General features: G+C 36.6%; 1 protein-coding gene, 1 long non-coding RNA gene and 1 pseudogene across 5 annotated transcripts in view; 2 read left to right on the top strand and 1 right to left on the bottom strand.

Annotated features, from left to right (window-relative positions):
• lncRNA:CR46482 (long non-coding RNA:CR46482) overlaps nt 1-21,177 on the top strand; it is a 60,080-nt gene that overhangs the window by 22,196 nt on the left and 16,707 nt on the right. The gene's annotated exons all lie outside the window — the stretch shown is intronic.
• Nucleotides 946-16,548, top strand: eIF4B (eukaryotic translation initiation factor 4B). Of its 4 annotated transcripts, NM_001015319.2 has the most exons (5): nt 946-1,026; nt 1,282-2,433; nt 11,732-11,792; nt 14,613-14,712; nt 16,439-16,548. In NM_001015319.2, exons 1-5 carry the CDS (start codon nt 1,014-1,016, stop codon nt 16,490-16,492), a joined length of 1,380 nt encoding a protein of 459 aa, NP_001015319.1. In that variant the 5' UTR covers nt 946-1,013; the 3' UTR covers nt 16,493-16,548. The 4 variants fall into 4 exon arrangements, with proteins under 4 accessions (NP_001015319.1, NP_001263161.1, NP_001015320.1 ...); NM_001276232.1 differs by lacking the exon at nt 11,732-11,792; NM_001015320.2 differs by lacking the exons at nt 11,732-11,792; nt 14,613-14,712; nt 16,439-16,548 and adding an exon at nt 2,510-2,851.
• On the bottom strand, nt 8,466-9,991 carry CR14578 (annotated as a pseudogene).

The following is a 21,177-nucleotide window of genomic DNA, read 5'->3' as shown; positions in this document are numbered from 1 at the left end:
CGTTTTTTCTTACTTTTCAACAAATCTAATACACCATTTTACTCTAGGAGTAACGGGTATATACATATAGTACATTGTAATTTATTGAAAACCATGCACGCGTTTATGTTATGGAAACAACCTTTTTTCTTGTTATGTGGATAAAATATCACTACACAACAATTATTTCTCACAAACTCTTCCGAACTTTCCACTGGGTCGCAAAAAATGGAAAGTGGAATAAGGAACATCGCCAGCTTAGACTGCAAGTTAGATTATGATTAGGCTCATAATATATTGTCAAATGCAGGAGTTTACACCACTCAGGCCCTATTAAAAGAAAATCATTGTAAGCTGTACTACAATTGTTGAAACGAACTAATTGCTCCACATAATCATGGAAATTAATTTTGGCTTTTTGTTAAAGAACTCTATATTCCTACATTCCAACAAAGCTGCCTTGTGCAGCGAGTAGGCTATTATTAACTATATTTGAAAACAAAACTAAGTAATTTATCGTGCTAAGAATTTACATGATACAATTTTATTTTATATTGTATGTATTAAAATTTGTTTCATATTTAGAAAAAAAATATTAACACTAAGGTTCAAATAAACAAATTTTTTTACTATTCATATTTAGAAAACATTTCCGTACTACGGTACATAGTCAATGTTAGCCATAAAAAGCATACAAAAATGAACGAATTTGAAAGAGAGCGACAAGTAACTTTGATTAAAACATATACATACATAGTAAATTGTGTCTTAATATTTGAGCTTAAAATAAAAACAGAAAAGTCATCAAACTTTACTGGAATATTCAATTTTATTCTAAGTATCGGATTTTCACATATGTCAAAATTTCCAACTGTTTCTTTAGGATGTGCTCTTTGGGTTTTGGGTATTACCAGTTGTCAAAATAGTGCAGTTAAGCCCGAAATAAATATCGATAACGATATAGGAAAATTGATTTCTCTATTTTTGTGAATTCGGTAAATTATCAAAATTAAAGATTGGAAACATTGGTTGAAATGGCGTCCGCAGGTTAGAAATTTTTTTTATAATATCTAAGTTTAAAGTTTAAATTTTTTTTATTAATTGTAAAAAGGTAGTAATTTAATTGTGAGATTGTGTGGTTCCGCATGGATTTTTTCTTGACACGTAATGTAAAAGGAACACATGTCCACCTGCATGCATATGTGTAATCTTGCTTAACATAATATTTTATTGTATATATTGGTTGGTCATCATTTCTACTTAAGTATGTATTTCAATTTAATATTTTATTTTATTTTTCAGGAAAGAAGGGCAAAAAGAATAAAGGAACAGTTATCTCCTTGCAATCATTTCTATGTAATTCTGACGCTCCAGTCGGAACAACCCAAGTCTCAAAAAAAATACGAAATTTAGATGGCGATGATAGCGATGATGGAAGTGGTACATTGCCGTTGGTTTATCAGCTTCCAACCGCTCCGAGGGCAAATCGGATATTCGACGATAATTCTATTCCTCATAAAGCCCCATTTATTGCTTATATCAATAATTTACCATTTGACGCAAATGAAGATGACCTCTACGAGTTCTTTGAAGGTATTAATTTAATATCTCTGAGACTACCAAGAGAAGATGGCGAAAATGGTCGTTCCAGAGGCTTTGGCTATGTGGAGTTGGAAAATCGAGAGGATTTAATTCATGTACTTAGCTTGCCAGACCCCTCTATTAAAGGTCGCCGCATTCGCATTGAGCTATCGAATGAAAACGACCAGCAAAGCCGCCAAAAAAGTAATAGGCGGTTTGATGGTTTTGGAAATAATGGAGATAATAGGGATTCCGGAAATTGGAGGCGAGACAGCCAAAACAACGGCAGTAACTTTGGTTATTCTTCCAATTTTGAAAGAAGCTTTAATAGAGAGAGAAAATCTTTACCAGATAGAGATGATGTGAACACTCCTGGATCTTGGCGCACGAGCGCAAGGCCGCAATCTATTGATACTTCCCCTACACGCAGAGAAGTTGAACAAGTATCTGAAAAATATCGCGAAGGTCGAGTCAAAATAGCAGACAGATATTCCCGAGAAGAGACATCCAAAGTTGAAGAAGAAAGGCCAAAATTGAATTTAAAACCAAGAACTTTACCATTGCCAGATGTAAAGACAATTGAATTCGAAAAATGTGACGTTGATGAATTTAATTTGGATAAACAAGGCGGAACTTCATCATTAAACGTGTTTGGGTCTGCAAAACCGGTAGATACAGCAGCAAGGGAGTTGGAGATTGAGCAAAGATTGGCTCTCGCTCGAAAACAGGATAAGGGGCGCAGAGAACAGGGTTTAAATGAAAAACTTGCCGAGCTCCAGGTGGATAAAAATGATAATGAAAGTCTAAGTGCAACAGTTAGTTGGCGCACGAATCAGGACTACAAGGAAAGCGACAAAATTAATAAGTGTCCAGGTAACTAAAATCTAAATATTTGTCTGAATGTAGAAGTGAATTTTATCTGACTTGAGTTTTTAATCTAATCAAAAAGCATAATAATAATAAATAATCAGAGGAGGAGGAAATATACAACGCCACATAAAATACAACAAATTAACATTTTTCGAAAATGTGGGAGAAGCCGTAATTTGGCAAATAATCAATAACGTATCTCCTATATATTTGGTTTTCACCGTGCACCTACTTTTTGGGTGCCGACAAAAAATGCGATGTCTGTAAATTATACCATTGCTTAAAACCCAAACCACAAAAAATACTGTATGCGGGCTTACTTATGCGAGAACACGATTTTCAAGCTGGAAATATTTTATTTAAAAAAAAATCATAATTAACTTGTATTATTCTATTAATAAAATTCGAGTTGCACAAAATTATTCAAATAGTTGGTATTTTCATATATAATACTTAATATTAGTAATGTGCACTTCAGATACATATGTATTGTATATAATGTGTGTTCTCCATATTAAATTTTTGATATGCTACAGGCAGCATAATTTCCTTCTTTCAGAACTCAATATAAACTATTGTGGGCATCGGAAAATAATTATTTATTTTTATAATTTAGGTAAATGTAAATGTAGTTCCAAAGTTTTTATTTATATTTTTTTGAAGATGAAATCTGATAGGTGACGTCCCCCATTCTCCATACATTGCGTAAACCGATTTCTGGCGTTTGTCGTGACTCTTGTTAGCATAGCAGGTGTTATGATGATGATGGTTTTCAACTCTTTTAGCGTTCTTGGACGGTTCACATAAACACGTTGTGAAATTCCTGCACTATCGCCATCTCATACCGATGGAATTTAAGGTCATCATAAAGAATTCTTCTCCCAGAACGATCGGATAGTCATAGTCAAAGGTCAGACGCGTGTTTGAGCGCAGAACGCTGTGGAGATCGCAATATTGGCGCTCTCACTGCTTCAATGTTCTCAGGTGATCTAACGGGTCGAGGGACTCCAGTTCTTCGTTTTGTCGCGCTTGCAGTTTGCCTGAATGTAGTGACCCATGTAACAATTGATTTGCGTTCAGGGACAGGAGCCAACAGTGCTAAATTAAAGCGATACCGAAATGCACGCTGTGTTTTAATAACCGAACATCCGCTTGAAAAGTAGGCCACAACGGCAAAGGCGCGCTCCTCACTATTCCAACGCAAGATGGCGACTGAACCGTGTCGGGACAAAGCTTTGCAGTAGCCCCTCTTGAACGGGGCCATTAGTGCTCCGCTATGACATCAACTAACTGAATGGCGCGCATTTAAAAAAGGAAGTTTTGCTGCCGCACCCTGTATATACAATATGTATGCACGGGTGCGGTCTAAATAATACTAAAGCCGGTCAAGCAAAAAGTTATTTCTCATTATTTTCTCCATTCCTTTACTTAATTAATTAAATTTTTTCACTTTAGTAACTTAGCAGTTATTGACCAAAAGGTGAGATCGTTGCTTAGGAGGACAATCTAGGATTCCGACTTTCGGGTCTGTTTCTTCGAAAAATGTAAGTTTATTAGTAATTAGAAGACGACTCGATCCAGATCCTCATTTCAAGAGGCCAAAAAAAAAAAGCGGCATTACTCAGAAAAAAACATGAAGCCTAATGATTTAGGTTTGCGTGAGATCGCTTGAATTGGTGCAGAGGAGTAAAATCTTGGGGTCGGTTAAGGCGAAAATATTTTTGTTTTGACGGCAGTGACTCAAGTTAGTATTTTAGGTGACTTATAGGATCAAAACCATCACTGATCGTTATCTATACGTCGAAACATTTAAGAAGGTGATGCTCCCATATGCATTAGAGGACGTTTTAACAATACAATGACCAAAAATATACAAGTACACTTCCCAAATAGTGCTTCGTAGCTAATCCAGTCTATGTCATGGAGTGGCCTAATGTGTTGCGCTGGGAGAAGTCTCGGTCATAAAAGCAAGTGATAACTTTTAAATTTTGCAAGATGTAAATCTGGAGCCCGGATGTAATGGAGCTGTGCGACCTTAAATAAAAACTAAGGATATGGAACAAAATACTACAATAACCATAAATATGCCCTTATTTAATCATTCATTCAGTCCTGAAACTATATTCTGGCTGTAATAATTTTTAAAATATTAACTACTATTATTTACTATTACTTTATGACCGGGTAATTTTTTTTTCCTATTTCACATTTATATTTTTAATCATTTTTCTTTAAATAAGCAAATGAACTATCCTAACCGTTTTTTTTTTATTAATACCATCTTTTATTACTTAAGTTTCACTGATAATTTAAAAACAAAAATTTTAAAACGTTGCAAAATTTGTTTAGTTTTGTTCTGTTAGTTTGGTGTTTGGTATGTATGTATAAATATAATATAAATGTATTATAATTTGACGGATATTTGCTTCTTCGTCTTCACTGTCTATGTTAAGTGGCACAGCAAGTAGCTTGCGCGTTGTCTGTTCAATCGTTCTCACTAGACTAACTTACGTGAGAATTGCTCTGTCACTTTTTTTCATATTTCGTCGTCATTTTTGTCACCATTAAACTCTGCCAAACGACACTAGGCGCCATGCTCATTTGAGTATACCCACAAATGCCCTCTTAATAACTGTAAACTCTCCCTAATCAATAATCGCTCTTTAATCTTAATAACAATAACATATGTAGTTTCAGTTACATTCAAAATAATATGTTAGACCTACATGTTCTCCGACACGACATACATGTCATACACTTAAGATAACATTTTATTTTTTTATCATTCAGTTTTTAACTTACCATAATATTTCATGTTTCTATTCAATTTTCTGTAAACAATATCATCGGCATCCCTTGCCTTGCTCAAGCTCTTTTAATTTTACATCTTCCTAATTTTTTCTGATTAAATCGAACAGTATTCCACCATTACTCTGTCTTTTAGTGTATCTTGCAATGCTCTCACGCATCTTCATGCGTCATAGTCCCTCAGGACCCGCATAGTCCCCACCATATAGTCACTGCGCAAATAACGATATGGCTAAGCTATAATAGCTCTGTAAATGATTTAACCAGAGTCTATGGCATTTACAAGAGAGCGATCTCTCGCATTGGGCCGCGTCTAGCTCAAGAGGCATCGACTGTAACTGTTCGCGGTCATAATTATACGTTCTCTTGTCAAAGATCTCAACATATATACATATATCGATCCCCACAAACGGGCCCTTAAACTTTGGGTCCAGCTATGTTTGCTGCCGTTTTTCACTCTTGGCAGGACATCGTGGTCTACATGAAATCGTACGACTTTAGCTTTGTTTTCATCCAACCTTTGTTTATCATATTAAGTTTCCTATCATAAAGCTTCCTGCCATGATCTCTTCCTCGTCGCTAGAGTTGTTAGGATAGCCTTCATAGCCTGCTGGACTTTGTTGCGATTAAATGTAAGTCATTTTTTTTAAATAAAAAATGAAAAATGCAAATAGAAAATTTTAATGCCTTAATGAAGCTGTTAGTGTCAGGCTCAATATGATGCAAATAAACATGCTTAGTGAAAGCGTCAATTTGAACTATCACATATTCTTTTGATGCCATTATACCACTTAATTTCAAGCTTATATCTATATGCACTGCGTGTATGGAGACTTTCGGTATGGAATGTAATTCCATTTGCACTTAACTTGGCAAATATATCGGCTATTGTCTGATTATTTTCAAAAAATAGCGAGGAAGGGTATGAAATTGTTTTCCGATTAGTGTAAACAAAATTATAAAACTGTTTCGGATTCTGTGAGAACGGTTAAATATCTCTTGTATCACAGCATTAAGCATGGTACAATTTAACGTGCACTAAAATATTTAGAAAGGATAGACTGAAAAGCAGTAATTTTATGCCCGTTACTGGTAGAGTAAAAGCGTTTACTAGATTTGTTGAAAAGTATGTAACAGGCAGAATGAAGCGTTTCCGACTATATATGAAGTATATATATTCCTGATCAGGATCCATAGCCAAAACGATCTAGCCATGTCCGTATGAACTTCGAGATATCAGGAACTATAAAAGCTAGAAGGTTGAGATTCAGCATACAGATTGTAGAGACAAAGACGCAGCGCAAGTTTTTTGACCCATGTTGCCACTTTACCGCCCACAAACCGCACAAAACGGCCACGCCCACACTTCAAAAACGTGTTGATATTTTTTCACATTTTTATTAGTCTTGTAAATTTCTATCGATTTGTCAAAAAACTTTTTGCCACGCCTACTCTAACGCCATCAAACCGCCCAAAACTGCCGCGCCCACAATTTTGCAAAATGTTTTGATATTTATTAATAATTTTATTAGCCTATCGAGTTGCCATAAAACTGTTAACCGTTAACCCGCCAACCAACTTTTGAAAAGTGTTTAGATATTTCTTCGTTTTATTGTTTGTCTTGCCAATTTTTACCCTTCCCTAATTTCACTTAAAAAATGTTGAAAACGGTCACACACTTTTAAACAATTTTTAAATATTTTCTAATTTTATTCCCCAATACCTATCGATATCCCAAAAATTTAGCTGTAATGAATTTAAATGTTCAGTAAGGGATGTGGAATAAATTATATCATCCAAATACACTAAACAGTGTTTGTTAGGCAAAGTTCGAAGGATGTTATGAATGAATGAACATCCAACATGAACCTTTGGACGATAGCGGGTCCATTTCTATTTGATAAAGTTCTTTTGCCAAATCAAGAGTTGTAAAATATTGACTTTTCCTAATTTTTCAAGTATTTCCTGCATGTTTGGTATTGGATATCTGCCAGGGGTAGTTATTTTATTTAGTTTTCTATAATTAATTACTACTCTATACTTAATTTTTCCAGAAGCATCATTTTTGGTCCTAGCCAGGTATCACTGTTGTATAGCGAATAACTTTCCCTAATTCCATTTCAATTTCGTGCGTTTGAGCTCGTGGGTGCTGTCTTTAATAAATTGGGGAGTTATCTCCTTCCTTATATTGAAGATTTTAAAATTTATTTAATGAACCTTTAAACTTTAAAAAGTCCTCCTTATCTAGGCGATCTAATCGAAAAAAAAAAAAAACTATTTTTTCTATATAATCCTGGACTGAGTTTTTAATTGGTTCTGGTTTCATTTCAATATACAAATTTCGGATCCTGGTTCTGAAGTAATTAACTTGAATGTTCTGTCAAAAAGGGTAACTGTGTTATTTTTTTAATGTATATATTATTGGGTAATTATTAGAAAAACTCGTCGTCCATTTGGACGGGTTGTACCTGTTGTTTATAATAACTGGGTGGAAATTCTTCGCAATCGTGTGCGTCTTGAAATCTCAATTCGTCAATAGAGATTTTGGTTTGTCCACTGTCCAACGGTCTTAGTCGTTTTCTAATCGAGAAGTTAGTATTCTTAGATGTGGATCGGAAGTCCCAAGGATAGTGTTACGTATCCGGACAAGTTGCTTTTGATAATACTCTGTTGTCGCAAATCGTTAGTTTGGTAGAGTAAAATCACGTAGTCCACTCTGCTTATGAAGATCTAGAGGGTTTCCAGAGCACCCTTAAATTACATTATGTCTTTTAGCTGCTGATGGCTTCGTTCAGCGCCACGATTTGGAGCGCGGCAATAATTGGTTGTGCCATTGTTATTGTAGATTTTTATTGTCTTAGAAATTATATATTTTTTTAATGTTATAATTTTATTTTCACCTTTTTATATACGTTTATACTACGTTTGTTTAACTTAACTTTTGCAGAATTTTATATGTTGGTTTTAAATGCTAGTTGCCTTTGGACTTAATGTTTTGTATTTGTATTTAGTTTTCTAGTTCCTCGTTTTGAGTTTGACAGAATTTTGAGGGAATTGGAGTTATAATCCAAGTCAAAGGGCTTTCGCGATGTTTTTTTTTTTTTTTGATACTTTTTTATTTACTTTACTTTTTTATTTACATTCTTGAGTAAAATCACAACTTTTAGGCTGTTCATAAGAATAGTAGTGTCTGGTTTTGACCAACGTACATTTCATTTTATTTCATTTCATTTTAATTTTTTTTGCTTTTGCTGGAAGTCAAAGTGATGGTATTGCTGCTGCTGAGCCTGCTGTTGCTGCTGCTGCATCTGGTGCGGCACCTGGTTGCCCTGGTGGTGCAGTTGCTGCTGGTGATGATGGACCTGCTGCTGCTGGAAGAACTGGCCGCCATTGACATTGGTCGACCCAGGTCCTGGGCCCCCTCCGGAAGGATACTGCATGTGCATGTGACGATTGGCCTGGGCGTGATTGTGGCCTCCATTGTAGTTGTAGTAGGCGTTGAATGACTCGCTGTAGTGCTCCGTCATGTGTGCAGTGGGCGTTGAGGGCGTGGGTGACGGAGTCAAAGCGTTGGGCGTGGCTCCTCCACCCAAGCTAAGAGTCTGCAAGCTGGGGGGATCGCCATCGCTCTGTTTCATACCCGGCGAGAGAGGCATCCCCTCGTAGGACTGGTCCTTGTGCTGATCCGATTGGATCTTGTGACGACGCCGACGGTTCTTAAACCATATCTTCACCTGGGCTGTGCCCAGGGCTAGTTTCGCTGACAGATCCGCAAGTCGGGGGGCTATGAGGTATCGTCCCTGCAGAAAGTGCTGCTCCAGCTCTGCTATTTGAGAGCTGGTAAAAGTGGTGCGGGTGCGACGTGGTCGCCGCATCACCAGAGAGTCGGGCAGCTCCTCTGAGGGAAAGACATCTGATAAGGCGATGGCTGACTTTGTTCGCTTTGAGCTCACCTGGCTTGGGCATCTGGTTGGGCAGATACGGACGTATGTAGTTGTAGTTTATCGCTCCCGTTCGCTCATCGAAAAGCTTCAAAGAATCAAGGGGTACACTGTCTTTATATAAAAACGTGAAAGGACGATTCGTTTCGGGGACCGAAGCTTGCAATATTACTTTCACTAATCATCATGCAGGACAACAATGCTAGTTTTTGAAAATATATTGTATGAAGTGTATAAAGTCAATAATGTATACCCAGTGGCCATAGATGTGGCTTTTGAAAAATAGACATTACTGATTGTCGGTGTGAGTGCAACAGGTTTAACATTCGTCCATTTCAATGAAACACCTTTTAGAACATTTCGGCAAATCACTAATAACATGTTGCCCCACAATTCATATACAATTATATACTATACTAACTGTAACGATTAATAATATCAATTGTTATTTAGATTCTGCTACGATACTTTTAAAGTCACAAACAAGATAATGGAAGATTTCGCCTTATGTTCTAGAAACACATTTGCTGCGGCTCAATAAATGTTTATGGTCATCAGTGATCGCACTGGTTGTTTGTTCACCATAGGGAATCTGTACTGTAGCTTTCCTGGGACAAGAGCCCTTCTCTGCTGCGATGGGAACTCACCAGATCGAAGGGATTTCGGAATTGTGGCGGCAACTGAAGCTGCGGATGTTGGTGATGTGGGTGCGGATGCGAGTGCGGATGCGGATGGGAGTGCGGATGCGGATGTGTGTGCGTGTGGGGCAGCGGATGATGGTAAAAGTTTTGATCCAGCGGCGGTTGCGCCATTTTCCCCAAACACTCCGCCGCGTTATCTTTACGAATTTCCAAGCGCCGCGCGGAAAAATGGCAAAGGAGTGTGGAAACTTTCAAGTATTTTCAGTAACCGGTTACTTTCGAGCGGTTTCGTGGTAAAGTGAATTCGTATATTTAAAAGGGCAATAAATTAAAAAAAAGTTAAAAAAACTCATATTTTAGTGGGTAGAGGACAGCACTGCTCCGAGGAGAACAGAATGTTAATTCGTATGCTAAGAAACGAAGGAAAAACATATAAGGACATTAAAAAACCCTTAAATGTTCTGCCATGGTATCCAATGCCATTAAATATAAATGGAAACCCGAAAACCGTGGTACCAAACGTAAAACCACAGATATAGAGGATCGACGCATAGTTCGTTACAGCAAAGTCTATCCTTTTGCATCTTCTAGGGACATAAAGTCTGAGCTAAACTTGGGAATCAGTGACGTTACAATTCGGAGACGACTACTTAATCAAAATTTAAGTGCGAGGAGTCCACGAAAGGTGGCCCTAATTAGCCCAAGGCGTCGCAACTGGCCAGTCTCCAAATGCCGTAATATCCTTTGGACTGATGGGTCAAAAATAGTGCTATTTGGTGGAACTAGTTCACTGCAGTATATCTGCCGACTTCCAAACACGGAGTACCACCCAAAACACCCACTGATGACCTTTGATTTATGGTATTATAGAGCAAAACGCATATGTAAATATTCTTAGTGATGCCTTACTGTCACATTTTGAATATAATAATAATAAGGGCATAAAATAGACATTCCAACAGGATAATGATCCGAAACGCAGAATAGCCAATCGGCTAAGAATAGGTTCACCCAAAATAGAATAGATGCAATACAGTGGCCAGCACCATCTTCCGATTTAAGAATTCCCCGACGTCCAAGGTTCAGCTTTGGCAAGTTGTGCAGGATGCATGGGCGAAAATTCCCCCAAACGTTGCCAGGACCTTGTGGACTTCATGCTGCGTAGGTGTAAGGTTGTGCTGGCTTTGTTTTTGTTGTTTTAATCTATATTTTCAAAACTATTGAAGAAATAAAATTGAAACATTTTATGAAATGTTTGAAATTAAATACCTAATGATATAAAAAAACTTAAACCATTAAAACTTAAAATCATAGGATTTTTTTTATCTTAAACTCGCAGGTCCCAAGCACTGCTATTTTTATGAACTAAGCTACTACCTGCATTCTTTGAGATTTGATTGTATTAAAAATGAATGCTTCGACTGGGTCAGATTCTCAGCGAGTTTTATTTCCTATAATTAAATACAAAGGTTTCGATTTAAATGTTAGCTCCGGTCCGCTGCCGAAATTCGACTGCCTGTCTCGCTCGCTACTTCGTCAGCGCTACGCTGCAGATCTCCGGAGTCGTTGAGCTGTCTATAACCTGTCAATGACCGCAGCCTCAGAGGTGGTATCGATCGTGGTTGGGAGGGGAAAGCAAGTGCTGTGTGTTAGCTTTTTTATATATTTATTTATGTATATAGTTTATACATGTGTAGGGAAGCGTTTAAATATGTAAACATGTAGACATGTGTATAGTTTATACATATCTACCTTACATTTCAATAAATCTAGTGTGCCCTTTTACTCACAAGTAACGTGTATACAAAAAGATTTATGGAATGTTATTAATGTTTGGAATTTTTAACATTTATTTAATCACATTGCCAAAAAAAATAAGAACAAGGAGTAACATTGTCAGTTTTTTTTCAGGTGAAAAACAGCGGGACGAGGAAATCCATAGATTGAATCATGCCCGAGGCCAGTTTAACAGGTATAAATATATATATATACATAAATGTTGTTATTTACTACAAACAAAAATTATGAGGAAAGAATATCAAAACAAATTATTTTAAGCATTTAGTTTGAATCAAAACATTGTAGTCTTGAAAAAAAGCTTAAAAAGTGCACATATTAAAAAAATTTTATTTGATTTGTATGTAGGGACTATTCCAGTGGATTCTATCGACTTTTTCTTTTGCTCTTACTGCTGCAAATATATTTTAGGCAGACGGCAGAGTGTGCGCGAGACTTCGCTTTTATTATATTATCGAAGCGATTATATTGGGCGAGAACGAGCGATAAACCACTGCACGCATTTTTAGTGAGAGTGAGAGCGAAGCTAGTTGCGATAAAGCGAGAAAGCGGGAGCAAAGTGAAGAAAATACTAGTGACGATCGCACCTTTAACATATTAAAGTTCTGATATCAAATTTTTCGCCCCCTATACACTTTTTCGCATACAAACACCCTTTTTTAACCAAATGAGGAGCGCGGCCGCACAAAATGATGCAATAATGAAAAAAGAAAAATAGCAATAATAATAGTATACACTATAAAATTAATCATTGTCACCAGTGATTTAAAGTTAGTTAACTTGGTCCGAGAGCACCGACAATATTCGAATGGGAGAAGGCCTATTTAGAAGATGTCCCAGGCTTAGGGTTCGGCGTCGTTCGGATCGTCGTGCCGCTCCGACATGTTTGGACTAAAAATCGGGCTCCACGCTATTGGGTCGAAATGAACAAATGCCTCGCAGTCTGAACATCGGCCTCCGGAAGGCAGCCGAAGCAAAGACATTCGTGTAACAAGATGCATAACGGCATTTGGCGGCGGTAAAAATGGCTTGCCCTCTCCGCTCACGCAAAGAAGAAAACATAAATATCTAAAATTTGAACGCAGCTGCTTAAGTTAGTTAAGAACATAGTCATAAAAGTGTGAATGTGCGCATACTTGTGCAAGGAGATTTTTAAGCCAAAATCAATTTTGATATGACAAATAAATTATTTTGAGAAAATATTAGCAAAGCAACCAAAGACACAAGATGCGTAACGCCATACGATTTTTTTGCACACGATTTTATAAAAGCTGCCTATAGAGGTTGATCCAGGCTCTCTCGAATGTTCTATGTAAAAAATTGTTGTTTTGCATTGCCTTAACGATATTATTATTTGAATACAGCTTGGAAATAGTAATAGCCGAAACTATGTACATAATATCACAAAATAAATTTCAAATATGTTTGAATAATTGAATAATTTGAATAATTGTCATTTGAGTATTAGGATTGCGACATGAAAAAAATTAGAGTAGACATGTCTTACATGTGTCTTAAGAAATCAATTTTGCTTTAAACATATTAATATGTATATATATTAGCTTTTAACAAAAATTACAGATCACAACTTAATTTTATTTATAAGTTGATATATTGGTTAACTTGATATTAATGCTGTAAAAGGTACTGCTCACAGTAACGTTTGCAACGAAATTGGGTAAAACTTCAAATATGTAAATTCGTTTCTTGGATCAAAATTAATTTTTGTCCGAAAATCTTCTCGCACAAGTTCGCACATATATACACGTTTTCGTTTATTGTTTTTGCTCACAGATGCAAGCAAACTCTATTTTTAGATATCTTACGCTCACAGTTTTACGCGAGCGGTGAAAAGGCAATTTTTCACCAAAAAAGTGCAAAACCAAAGTATAGCCGTTACGCATCTTGTTGTTCTAATGTCTTTGGTAGAACTCTATATAATAGTCACAAATAGTAATAAAATACATTTAATAACAAGTTTAAAAAATACATATTTATAAGAAAAAGCAAGAGAGAGATACTCGTTATTCAGTTTGTGCAAATGACAACGCGAAATGTCATAATTTTTCTGGCTTATCGATAGACATTAGGGATTAAAAAAAGAATAATATAAAAAATTTTATAAGTGTGGGTGTGGCAAATCGTTACAAATATGAAAAACATAAAAATATGAAAAATTATGAAAACATTTTTCAAAAAAATGGGCGCGGCAGTTTTGGAGGGTTTGGGGGCGTTACTCGTAGAGTAACAGGGTAACAGTGAAAGGGTAGAGTATATTCGTTTAAAAGTATGTAACAGGCAGAAGGAAGCGTTTCCGTATGAACGTCGAGATCTCAGGAACTATAAAAGCTAGAAGCTTGAGATTCAGCATACGGATTCTAGAAACAAAGACGCAGCGCAAGTTTGCTGACCCATGTTGCCACCCACACACTCACAAACCGGGAAAAACTGCCAATGCTTTTTATAAATGTGTTGAATTTTGACACATTTTTTTTTAGTTTTGTAAACTTTTTATCGATTTGCAAAAAAAAAAGCTTTTTGCCACGCCTACTCTAACGCTCTAAAACCGCTTAAAACTGACACATAATTGTGGAACAATTTTTGGATATTCTTTGATAATTTAATTATTCTTGTAAATTTCTGTATATTTGCAATCGATTTGCATTTTTTACAATTTTATTAAACTTGTAATTTTTATCGATTTGCCAAAAAACGTTTTGCAACGCCCACTCTAACGCCCTAAAGCCGCCGAACTGGCCACACTCCCACACTTGGGAAGAATTTTCGAACCTTTTCTCATTTTATTTCCCAAAATCTATCGATATCCCAGAAAAATGAAGAAATTTTGCCTTCGCATTCACACTAACTAAAGGGTATCCGATAGTCAGGGAACTCGACTATAGAATTCTTTCTTATTTTTGTCCCCCAATTGAAGAAGATGTTTCTATTTGTTGAGAAGTAATTACTTAATAACTGTTATAACTTTTTCTTATAGGCCGGAACTTTTGAGAGAAAAACCTAATGCGAACGGAGAGAGCAAACGAGATTGTCGCAATGACCGTTCTGTGTCGAAGAAAACTTCCCAGAATGATCTTGTAAGTAAAATATGTTCTTATTTTGTTGTGTTTTAAACATAACCCTTTTTGATCATAAATATAACATACTGTCAGACCAAAGACATTAGAATACCAAGATGTGTAACGGCCATACAAGCATTGGTTTTGCACAATGCAGCTACTTTTTTTGGTGACTGCAAAACTTGAACAGTTCATCAATATTTCAACTTATAATTAAAATAAATCTGGATCTGGAATTGTTATCATTACTTTGTTAAGTTATTTTTTTTTATTTATTGTCTTTTTTAGGAAAATGTATGTTCTTAAACAGAAAATACATTTAAAAAATATATTTCATAAAAATAATACAAACATACATAGCTAAAAGTTAATATTTATAAAATAAATACAAATATGCGACCTGTTTAATGCAAATTTGATTTCTTAGAGGACGACGTGCGCTCAAAAGCACCTACGAATCGATGTCTACTTGACAATGTCAGACAATTACACGTCGCAAGCTGAATACTCAAATGACAATTTTTCCAATATAACGTCATTTTTGAAATTTATTTTGTGATATGTACATAGAGATTCGGCTATTACTATTTCTATAGAATATATTTAACTAATTATATCGTTAGGGCAATGCAAAACAAGAATTTTTTACATGGTGCCAATTGATCAAAAATAACTAGATTTAAAGTCTATGAACTTGTAAAGTGAAGGGCATATGAACAAAGGGTCTAATGAACAAAAATTCGAGAGGGGCTGGACTATATTCGTTGGAATGTATGAAGCAGGCAGAAGAAAGAGTTATCGACCACATAAAGTAAATATATTCTTGATCAGAATTAATAGCCGAGTCGATCTAGCCATGTCCGTCTGTCCGTATGAACGTCGAGATCTCAGGAACTATAAAAGCTAAAAGGTTGCAATTCAGCATATAGATTCTAGAGACATAGACGGGGCGCAAGTTTGCTGACCCATGTTGCCACGACCACAAACCGCATAACTGCCACAACCACGTTTTCGAGTAATTTTTGGAGATTGTTTTCATATTTTAATTAGTCTTAAAAATGTCTATAGATTTGCCAAAAAAAAATTTTCCACACTCTAACGCCCCAAAGCCGCCAAACCAGTCACGCCTACACTTTAAAACAATTTTTAAATTTTTTCTCATTTTATTCCCCGATATCTATCGATATCCCACAAAAATTATGACATTTTGCCTTCGCATTCACCCTAGCTGAGTAACGGGTATCTGATAGTCGGGGCACTCGACAATAGCATTCTCTCTCGTTTTGTTATTAAATTGTGATTTTAAGGCTTTATAAATAAAGAATGTTTAAAATGTTGGCATGAATATAATTAAAAACTAATAAGGGTGCATCTCTTACTCTCAGTTCGAAAATTCAAACAATATGATACCTTCGGAGGCGGGCTAGTTCTTAAATCTAAATAATAAAGCAGCCTGATACAAATCAGTCAAGAAACGATTTACAGAGCACCCTAATAACGGTGATTGTATCTTCCATTTCCAATAAAAATATTCAATCCTTTAATTAACATTTCTTTTCGAAGAAGGCAAAATTTTCAGCAGACGCTTACAATATGCGTTTAAAAGACAGCCTTTGACACAGAAAACAACTTTCTTAGTAATTAATCTTGCGGAAATGGTTATTTCCTGACAAATAAAGAAATAAAATTTACTTTTGAACTTTAATAATATGTTTTCCTAATTGTTTGTTTAATTTTATTTTAGGTTTTGCAATCATCTAATAAATATTCAGGACTCGACAATGAAGGATCGGAATAATATATTTGTGTTTCTTAAAAATAAATAAAAATAAAGAAAATATATAAATCTATGACAAATTTTACAACCAACTTTTGTATAAAATATAATAATAATTGTTCAGCTTTAGCGTTCGACTTTAGCACTTCTTAGTGCCTATTTGTTTAATTTCTACTATTTTCTTATCCTTAATTATACAAATTCATTTTCTACTCCCTATCCAATGTTCAATATTTTGACTACTCCAGACACCATGATATGGATTTCGTGCCAATTGAAAACCTTTAACATCTTTAATTAAAAGCCTATAATTTAACCTTCTCTATTACTTATGAACCCTTATGTTTAGGAATTAGCTTTCCAGCAACTCCTCCTGTACTATCGAAATTCTTAACCATAATATAATCTCATACTTTGTACTACCTACTTTCTTATTTCTTATTATTATTTTTTTTTATTATCCCTCTGTGCTTTTAATTGCGATTCCGATCCTTTTCTCATAATTTCTTTTAACTCTGTAAACACAATTTAACTCTTCTAATTTTTGGGTTAATTCATCAACAACTTTATCATTTTGTTCAATTCCAAACATCAGCTTGCTGGGAGAATGCGCTACACTTCTTTGTTTGGTATTGTAACGAATTGATTTTTCTATCTCTGCTCGCTACGAATTGCAACGGCTAGCTCAGAGAGTTTGTGCGTTCGCCCCACCAAATTTACGATTTTTGTGTTTGCCCGACCAAGGAAGAGAAGATGGTTCTAATTATAGTGGGTCTATTATATTGTTTCACGACTGACTCCCCCGGTGATCGCGCTGCTCCTGCGGCGTTTCTCCTGCAACGCCTTGCCTTCGTTGTCCTGTGTACTCCTTGACAACGGACGACGTGCCGGTCCGACCGGGATAAGGATGTTATGGGGCAGGGTGTATCGTCCACGGGCGAGGCAACGCTAGCCCTGGGACCACTTTTACCGACCACTGACTGCACACGGCCCGCTCGGTTACAAAGTCCAACAGTTGTACCATTAGTTCACGGTGCGATCTCTGTGTGCACGCACCGTTACCGATCAACCTCTGTGCCTTTGGCCCGCTTGAGTCTATAACTGTAACGAACACACTCATAGAGCGTTGTCCTCCCCAACACACTCTGTCACTATTTTTACCGGCATGCTCAGGGAAAATGGGCGTGGGTTTTGTGTTGAGATGAACAAGAGTGTCACAGCTACAATACTGTAGACAGAGATACGGTAGATTAAAAAAAAAAAACGATAACCAAACGGTTAAGAAGCGGACAAGAAAGTGTACCTATTGAAGATGAGGCCCAGATGTTATTGGCCTTATTCTATACCCACCCTACCTGTGAAATCCATTCGGACTCCACCCTAATACAACCACTGCTTTACATACCCTTTGGTGCCCAACAAGACATCAGATTAGTTCATTATGGACCCCATATAATTGGACCCCGATACATTTTCCTAAACCTAATCCTTAAACTGAAAATTACGTTATTTACGTTAAGGTAATCTCTTATTGAGTAATTTTGCTTATCAACGATAAAATAAAGGAAAAATAATCAAGATAGGAATGCAAATACTGGTATTTAAGTTTACATTAATGCTTTTGTTTGTTTGGCTTACTTTACGTTAGAATTATGTATGATTAATGTATATTTAAACTTTAAACTTCTTTAAATTAAGAGATCTAGATATATGATTAATTAAGGCAAGGTATTTTAAGCACACTATTGAGGAATATCTGACTTTTTATATGTATGCTTGTGTGTTTTTATTATTTTTGTTCCGTACTCACGCACTTTCCATCGATGTCAGCAGGATTGATGACTGTTGATGATTTGCTGTAGGTATTAATATAAATCGGGAAAATCACATATATATATGTGGCATTACGGATGTATTCTGACCACTGTACGTGTCTGTCATATTATTAACATGGTTTGACCACTGTGCTTGCAAGACGCAGCTGGGCAATGAGTTCGGTATATTGAGAGGTCATTCTTAGAATTAGTACCGTTACGAGTGAGGCGACGGCGTTGTCGCGCTGTCGCCTAGTGTAGTCCAGCTAGCGTGTGTAAAGGATAGATCGATGCGTAGAAAATACGATCAGTTGCATACAGACGTTCGCGCACGCCGGTTGGAATTCGCTTCACTCAAATAGTTTAATTGCCAACATGGGAGATCAGGCTCAAGAAAATGTCAACGCTGCGACATCAGAAGTGGGATCTGCTTTGCCTACAAATATCACCGATGCATACCTGGCAGCTTTACAAGTGCAAAACAACAACCTAATGGAGATCATCAAAAATATGCAGACACCAAAGGCATCGGCAACTGATGAAAAGGGAAAACATATAATTCTCCCAAAGTTTCATCCTGAGGGAGCTGGTGCAGATGCCTCAGCTTGGTGTACAACAGTGGATCTCATTTTTGCTGACAAAACGCCCGAAGGTAGCAGCCTGATGATAACTTTAAGTAAGGCGCTAGAGGGAAGTGCATCACAATGGCTGTCCCAAATATGCTTTGCTGGCATCACATGGCCACAATTTAAAGAACTCTTCGTTCAACGCTTCGTTGGCATCGAAACGTCTGCTGCCACACTGATGAAAATTTTGAACGGGCGACCAAAGTCTGGAGAAAGTTACACCGAATATGGAAGCCGAATCGTCACCTTACTTATGTCCAAATTTAAATCTATTGATCTGGAGGAAATGGCGGTTTCACTTACTCTGGCTCACATGGCACAAATTGACAAATTGTCGCGCTGGGTTTTTACAAACAATATTAAAACTCGAAATGACATGCAACAACAACTACAAGCGCACACTTTTAAAAAACGGAACCTTGATGACGACGCATCTACAACAGGCCCGGAGCGTAAAAAGCCTAAGTATCTCTCTCAAGTGAAATGCAATTATTGTGGGAAGACTGGACATAAATATGCTGAATGTCGTGCTCGGCAGAGGTCACAAAATCAAGGAAGAAGTCACAGCGGAAGTTCAACGCAAGGATCAAAAGACCAATCAACAGTCAAGTGTTTCAAATGCGACGAGCTTGGGCACTTCGCATCCGCCTGCCCAAAAGGACGATCACGAGGAAAAAATCAAGTAACCGAGAAACGTGTTGAATAGTAAGAAGTTCAACCGGTGAGTCTGTTCCATTTTGCTTCGACTCTGGCGCTGAATGTTCCTTGGTTAAGGAAAGCGTCGCCGATAAATTTAGTGGCAAAAGAATTAATAATATTGCAAAATTGAACGGCATATGTAATGATTCAATATGTAGCACTCAACAACTATTATGTAATATAAATATTGATCAATGTTATTTTGAGATTTTGCTACATGTTATTATGGATAAGTATTTGAAATATGACGTACTAATTGGTCGTGAAATTTTAGGCCAGGGCTTTGGCGTAACCATGGACGCTGACAAATTTCAAATTTACACAACCAAAAGAGTAGAATCGTTAGTAACTATCAATTATGAAGAAGTAATAGAATCAAATCATGATCTTGATAAGACAGCCTTGAAAAAAATTTTAAAATGTTTTTCAGATTGGTTTATTGATGGAATACCAAAGACTAGGGTCACCACAGGGCAGTTGGAAATTAGATTAATAGATCAGCAAAAGACAGTACAACGGCGGCCATATAGGCTTAGTGAAGAAGAGAAAAGCAAAGTGCGGGGTAAAGTTGATGAATTACTAAAAGCTAAGATTATTCGGCCAAGCTGTTAACCTTTCGCTAGTCCCATGATGCTAGTCAAAAAAAAAAGAATGGCACCGATCGACTGTGTGTGGACTATCGCATGCTAAATGAAAATACAGTGGCTGACAAGTATCCATTGCCCCTCATCTCAGACCAAATTGCTAGGCTTCGGGGTGCTAAATATTTTTCGCGCATAGATATGGCAAGCGGCTTTTATCAAATTCCAGTCCATGAGGACTCAATTGAACGAACAGCGTTTGTAACGCCAGAGGGTCAATACGAGTTCTTGACAATGCCGTTTGGTTTGAAAAACGCACCATCTGTTTTCCAGCGGGCTATAATGAAGGCCCTAGGAGATTTAGCCTACACTTATGCAATTGTGTATATTGATGATGTTCTCATAATAGCAGAAAGCAAAGAAGATGCGCTAGTTAGATTGCAGAGAGTGTTGGAGACATTAAGTAAGGCTGGATTTTCATTTAATGTCACTAAGTGTTCCTTTCTCACCACAAAAATAGAGTATCTCGGATTTGAAATAAGCAACGGAGAAGTCAGGCCAAATTCACGAAAAATTCAAGCTTTAAAAGCATTACCATCACCCCAAAATGTCTCACAGCTAAGACAATTCATTGGTTTAGCCACATACTTTCGTCAATTTGTGTTAAATTTCTCCCAAACACTTAAACCTCTGTATCTTCTCACATCTAAGAAAAACACTGACTTTGTTTGGTTACCAGTGCATGAACAGGTCCGAATAAAAATAATAACTATATTGACCCAGACGCCAGTTTTAATCATATTCGATCCGTAATACCAAATAGAGCTGCATACTAATGCAAGTTGTATTGGGTATGGAGCGATCCTGTTACATAAAATTGACAATAAACCTCATGTTGTAGAGTATTACAGTAAGTGTACGTCTCCCGCCGAATCTAAATACCATTCATACGAACTGGAGACGTTAGCAGTGTTAAATGCTATAAA

Source organism: Drosophila melanogaster, chromosome 3L, assembly GCF_000001215.4.
Source record: "Drosophila melanogaster chromosome 3L".
Classification (NCBI taxonomy): domain Eukaryota; kingdom Metazoa; phylum Arthropoda; class Insecta; order Diptera; family Drosophilidae; genus Drosophila; species Drosophila melanogaster.
Note: the sequence above shows the minus strand (reverse complement) of the source record. Positions and strands in the feature narration are given on the sequence as shown.